This window comes from Stegastes partitus, unplaced genomic scaffold (assembly GCF_000690725.1).
Source record: "Stegastes partitus isolate 25-593 unplaced genomic scaffold, Stegastes_partitus-1.0.2 Scaffold1199, whole genome shotgun sequence".
In the NCBI taxonomy this organism is placed as follows: Eukaryota; Metazoa; Chordata; class Actinopteri; family Pomacentridae; genus Stegastes; species Stegastes partitus.
In genome coordinates, this window is record NW_007578930.1 from 226,748 (window position 1) to 233,217 (window position 6,470).

Sequence of the window (6,470 nt, forward strand, 5' to 3'; positions counted from 1 at the left end):
GTCACTGGAGGACGACCACTGATTAGTGGTACTACGGCTCCTTCTATACCTCCCGATTACTGCTGTTACTGTGTTTCCACTGATTTGTAGTTGATCGCCCTGCATTCCTTTCAATGTGGCACCTCGATGTAGACATGCAGACAGACACAGTCCAGAGGTCCAAAACTGACAGCTCATTTTATAAGAATATTCATGCAGTTGGGATAATTAGAACTCACTGGTGTACTCAGTTTAGCTACAGTGATCACAGGTTCTCTAACTTGTGTGTCAGTGATCACAGGTGTCTTCACTTTTGTTGCATTGCGTTTCTACTTCAGGCTTTTCAATATATTATTTCCAAAGTCTTTGTCTCTGATTGCTAATAAGAGGAAATACTAGAAATAATGCAGGTGTTGAGAGCTGATACAATTGTGAATCAGTAAACACCTACTCACTTCTGTTGCATACTCTAGGTGCAGTAATATTCCCACTCTTTTCTTCACAAGCCGGTGCAAATGCATAACGAGCAAAGTGTCATTAACTGCTCGCACAAGTTACTCGTAAACCCAACAGAACAGAACGATGTAAAGAACCACCTTAAAAAAGATACCTGCGATATGTTGTTCCAGCTCCACCAGCTTTATTCATCTATAAACATAATGTGCCTCCTCTAAAGGCACATTAAGACATTTACTGTTGCTAGAATACCTCCTAAAACGCCGCGCGCCCTCTATCACCATAGGTGGCTTTAAGTGGCGCATCAGTGAGTCACATAATCCTATAAGGTAGCAGAGCAGGACGACGGGTAGAGAAAAGTGCGAGTGATTCAGTGCTGGTGAGTGGGTGGTCAGGTACCAAGGCTCACTTCATGAGCAGAGGAGATAATAACACACCGTCTGTACATCTCCATTCCCATTTGGGTTTGAAAATAGTCGGCCTCCCCAGCTGTTAGTCATTACGCCTTGGGGTGCAGAGGAGGGAGGAGGCTGCATCTGTCAGCAGGCAGATAAAGAGAGGAGGGCTTCACGCCGGGTTTTTCAGGCGTCGCGTTCAATACAACTGGAAGTCGCTGTGCGGTTCATTAATCACAGTGTACTTCCAGGGTTCTATCTGAACCAACATACACTCCCTCACTAATGTTTCACTAAATGGAAGCACATTTGAAATAATGTATTCATTTTTAATATACTTGCAAACAACCTCTGCCTCCTTCTCAGCAAAGATCAGAGGTCAAAAACCGGCTTCAGAGCAAAATCTTGTGTTTTTCCGCGATTGTCACACTGACCCAGATCCAAACATCCTGTCTAAGGAAGGTGCTGGTTCAGTGTGTCAGGAGACTATAAGCTTTTAAAACTGTAAGCAGAAATTAAGCTACTCTTGTTTGGAGCAGCATAGTTGAGATTATTCAGAATTTTCTGTAATGAACCATGTTTTCACAGACTACAGGCTGGAATAGTAAATGTAAAAACACTAAATATTCAGGTTTGACCCCGATCTTACAACTTCTTCTCCCTGGACTCACACCTTTGGAAATGTTCCTCTTGGTGAGTAGCCTTTATAATCTAAGACGTGGATTAAGTGAACCAAGAACAAATACAGATACATTTTCTTGATTAGTCCACATTCAAAATATAAAGGTGCGAACTGGAAACACAAATGGTTGTTGGCCATGACACCGTAGAAAAATCATTTTTGTTCCACAAATAACCTTTTAGCAGGACGGTATTTTACATTTCTTCAAACTGTTCTTTGACAGGGGGAAAGATGCCTCAAATAGCACTCCAAACAACTTTAGCTAAAATAGATTCTTTAAGGAACCATGTTTCTGGCTTGTTGTCAGCTGACCCATCTGGTTCTATTTTATAAACAGGACTTGATAAATGTTTAAGTTATTGTTAAGCAGAAAGTCAGAATTTGCATCATTTCTGGATTTTCCTTTATGATACATGTAATATTGTTGATTCTGGACTGTTGGTCAGACAGAACATATTCCATTAAAAAATAATAGGAGTGCTATATGGAACCAAAATAATTCTTTGCACTGATGCTATAGAACAATCATTTTTAGAACCTTTTAGCAAGAGGCTCTTTAAAAGAACCATTTCTTCAAACAGTTCTTTAAAGTAACCCCTAATGAACAATGCAAAAATGGTTCTTCACTCACCAAAAAAACTTCATCACAAATGGGTTCTTTAAGGAGCCTCTTTGTGGACTCACCTGGTTCAGTGAAGAACCTTGTTTAAATGATTCTTTTGTCATTTTTAAATTGTTCTTTAAGCATTTTAAATCCCGTTATTGTGCTGAAGCTGAAAAATGATTGATTTATTCACATTCTGTTTTGCTCTAATCAGTTACAGAGAAGTAAGATATTGAAAATGTGACCTTGTGAACATACAAAATAATGAAAACACAAAATCCATCACTGTGAAGAGGAACATAGAACCCTAAAGCTATCCAAGCTAAAGGTCAAGAAATGCCGAACACGTCTGACAGGTAGCAATACATCGATTTTAAGAACTTGAAACTGTAAATGTAGGAACTTGCAACATTTCTGGGTTTCCACCAGAGCACATTTAATATTTTGGGTTCTTGACCAGATGGAACAACATGTTACAAGATGCCAAGTTGAGATTTAATAAAGTGTGTTTCTCACAGTTTTTTGATGATTAATCGAGAAAAAAAATCTGCAGATTAATCAATAATCTAAATAGTTGCAGCTCTAACTTCATTCCACCACCTGCCACCAAACCGGATAACTCCAATAAATATAGAACCTTCAGAACTTTACAGAACCACATCAAGTACTTGAACAACCACCCCCTAAATAAAGAGGTTCTTCACTTGGTGATGGTGCTTTGAGGAACCGCTGGAGAACCTTTATTTATATAAGTCCTCTGGATATATTCAGGCAACCTAGCATTTACTTTGGATCGTTATTTTTCCTTCCTTCCTTTCCTCTCACAATGCCCCTCTCTTCCTCCTCCTCTTCCTCCTCCTCCTCCTCCTCCTCTTTCTCTTCAAAGTGTCGTGAACGCGCTCAGTAGGCTGCTATTAAATGGGCGGACTTGGAGGCGCGGTCACGTTTCACAGCAGCTCCGGTGGTTTCTGAGCTGCACATAAAAGTGCACGAACCACCGGCCGACCGGCGAAACTCTGCCTCTGCTCTCAGGAAGACCGGACCGGACCTGATCTGACACCGGTGAGGACCAGGACCAGGACCTGTGCCGGTGATACATTCATGCTGTCTATTTGGTGCTTACATTTATTTTGCGTTTGTTTCCAGCTGACGCTCTGCGGCTGTCGTGAGAAATAGGTCAGTTTTACAGTAAGATTGGCAGCTTGACAGGTTGTTTTGAAGCAGCCTTATCAGCGTTGGACATTTATCTCTGAATTGTGCCTTGGGCTAAAAATAACTAACTGTTCCTCGATTGTTGCACACTTTTACGCATTGGTAGGAAAATGTATTTGGTATTTTTTTTTCATTCCCTTCCATTTCCTTGATAATTCTCAGACCCATTTCTTGTGCTAGAGGATTAATTGCATTATTATTAGGTCAGTCTGAGGGCTGTAAGCTGACCTGGGTACGAGGATTTTTTTTTTTTAAACAGCCTAGAAAAGTATAGTGGTTAGGCTTTTACGCGCTGGTTTTCCAATGCATTCGTTGTGTTTTTCCCATATAGGGACAACTATTCGCACAGCTGAAGGCTGGTCTGAGATCCGTGTACACCCACTGCTGCCGTAAACGACAATCCAAGGTATGCAGGCATCTTTTAAGAGCGTAATGAGGCTGTTCATATAATCCATAGGTGATTGATTCGCTTGCTTGCTTGCAGGATCTGCATGATTTTGTCCAGATCCACATATCTAATGTTAATTTTTGCTACAGTAAGATCACCCCCAACCTTGTTCTTCCAGTTTTTTACCTCTGTAGGAAGTGCCTGACATTTTTTTTCCAGAGATCCATGAGTTGGTTGATTCTGCCTCATCTGCGCTGAAAGGGCTGTTGGTTGGCTGTTTGCTCTCTTTATAGGTTTCTCTCATACCTTTTTATATAGACTTTATATTTTTGAGTGTGTTTCTCATCTTAAATGTGTGTTTGACTCTGTTTTGCCTCCATCCCAAACCCCCACCCTCGTCTATTTTACGCACTGATGTTTCCCAGAAAGCCTTCACCTCACCGCGGCCTGCCTTGCGTGGGATGCTGCAGAGTGGAAGAACAGTGGTGGAGATTTGATGCTGCTTGGCAGCAGTAGCCTGTAAGAGGTGTGACACGGTCAAACATGGGGGATTCAATCTTCAACTGCTGTTATGTCCCACCTCATCCTCCAGGCGAGGAGGAGCCCCGCAGGTCCAGGCGCACGGACATCATGGCCTCCCACTCAGCCCACATCTCCTCAGACAAGCGCTTCCTCATCTTCTTCGACTTTGATGAGACCATCGTGGATGAGACCAGCGACGACATGGTGGTGCAGGCCGCCCCGGGGCAGCACCTGCCCGGCTGGCTGAAGGACACCTACGTGCCCGGCCGTTACAACGAGTACATGCAGCGCGTCCTGGCCTACCTGGCGGAGCAAGGGGTCACCGAGAGCGACATCCGCAGCACCATGGAGAAGATGCCGTCCACCCCCGGCATGCTCACCCTCTTCCAGTTCCTCCGTAACCGTCCCCCGCAGGACTTCGAGGTGATTCTGGTGTCCGACGCCAACACCTTCTTCATCGAGTCGTGGCTGCGGCGCGCCGGGGCCCGCCAGCTCTTCCACCGTGTTTTCTCCAACCCGGCCACCTTCAACAAGGACGGACGGCTGGTGATGAAGCCCTTCCACTCCCACGACTGCCCGCGGTGCCCCGACAACATGTGCAAGCAGGTGATCGTCAGGGACTATGTGGCGCGCAGGACGCAGGAGCGCGGCCGCCCCTACCAGCGCATCTTCTACGTTGGGGACGGAGCCAACGACTTCTGCCCGGCGGCTGCCCTCGGGCCCCGAGACGTGGCCTTCCCACGGCGGGACTTCCCCATGCACCGGCTGATCACGGAGACCCACGAGGCCATGCCTGGGGAGTTCAAGGCGGTCACGGTGCCGTGGGCGAGCGCAGAGGAAGTGCTGCAGCGGCTGAGGAAACTGGTGGCAGAGTAGAAGGGGGTCAACAAGAGGCCAGCTCACAGTATAAATCATGATCTCAGGTATAATAGTCCTCGAGTGTAACGTTCAAGGCATTAACATCATTTGTACTGTGTGTAAAGATGAAACTGCGTCTGTGTGGCTTCCAGCCTTCAGCTTGTCACGTTTTGGTCCAGAGGTCAGAGTTCAACATCAGCAGGTTAATGATTGTGGAGGCCTCAGCTGCCAACCACGGTTAAAATCAATCATAAATCTAATGCAAATAACATAAAATGTTCATAAAATCTTAAGAAATATATAATTTAACTATTGAGCTTTAGAGTATTTGCATAATAAATGTACTTTAGTGGGACATGGACTTGGTTTGGGGTCAGAGAGGAATCTCTTAAGCAATAAAAAATATTTAAAAATGTTACAGAAGAAATGCTTATCCACCAATTGACTTGTTGCTCTTAAATACCAAGTGTATTTTCTTACAATCTACACTTTTTAGTATGAAATATGAAATGATAGTAAGTGAAGTCAGAGTAACACTGCCATCTAATGGCAACGGGCATTGAACCTAACAGTATTTTTATCAACATACTTCTCAGAGAGGATGTCTAATAATTTACAGATGTATGACTACGTGTTAAGAGTTTGTCTGTTTAACTTGTTTATCAGTCTTTTGTGTCTGTACTGTTGTAGGTTTTGGCCTACAGAAAAAAAAAGAAGAAATATATTAACACCAGCAGGAATAAAGCCATCAACTGAACCCGTCTGTGTCTGAATGTTTTATCACAGTTAATGCAAATAATGCCATGTTAATACGTGTTTCTGAATTTTTATGCAAATTCAAACTGTGGCACACAATGACAGATCTTTCTCATATTGGTGTCTGTTTATTTTCAGCATTTACCATCATTTCCGGTGGGTCAGTATAAGCTTTAGCCTCTAAAATGAGAAGATTCATGGTTTATTTACCATTCAAATATTTATAATCCTGTCAAGAAAAGAAAATTAGGAGAGCTACACTGTGTCAGAAACTATAATTTTAGGAGTTCAAGCACGGAGAAGATGTTAAATCAGGTGCTCTTCAAGTGTACAGCCTTTATTTACTATACGACATATTTCCGTATTATGTGCTAGCCAGCAGCCCCAAACTATCCAAAGCATTGTAATTTTTGACTTTAGAAATCCTTTATGAATGCACAAAGCATCTTAGCTTTATGTCATGTATAGTTCCTTATTATGCGTAAAATAGATTTTATTATTTTGTTTATTTTCTGCTTCGAAACTATGTGCAGTCGATGCATTTCCACTAAACCACTAATCAAGATTCTAATATTTTTCTTTGTCAATTGGTTAGTCTAGGTTTGCAGTAATGAAAAT

The 6,470-nt window shown here is 42.9% G+C and overlaps 1 protein-coding gene across 6 annotated transcripts; it reads left to right on the top strand.

Moving 5' to 3' along the window:
• The first annotated feature begins 3,030 nt into the window (after positions 1–3,030).
• phospho1 (phosphoethanolamine/phosphocholine phosphatase 1) lies at positions 3,031–5,853 on the top strand. Of its 6 annotated transcripts, none has more exons than XM_008297220.1 (3): positions 3,031–3,206; positions 3,660–3,734; positions 4,142–5,853. In XM_008297220.1, exon 3 carries the CDS (start codon positions 4,260–4,262, stop codon positions 5,112–5,114), a length of 855 nt encoding a protein of 284 aa, XP_008295442.1. In that variant the 5' UTR covers positions 3,031–3,206; positions 3,660–3,734; positions 4,142–4,259; the 3' UTR covers positions 5,115–5,853. The 6 variants fall into 6 exon arrangements, with proteins under 6 accessions (XP_008295442.1, XP_008295443.1, XP_008295441.1 ...); XM_008297221.1 differs by having other exon boundaries at positions 4,309–5,853; XM_008297219.1 differs by adding an exon at positions 3,263–3,292 and having other exon boundaries at positions 3,031–3,178; positions 3,660–5,853.
• Positions 5,854–6,470: the final 617 nt, after the last annotated feature.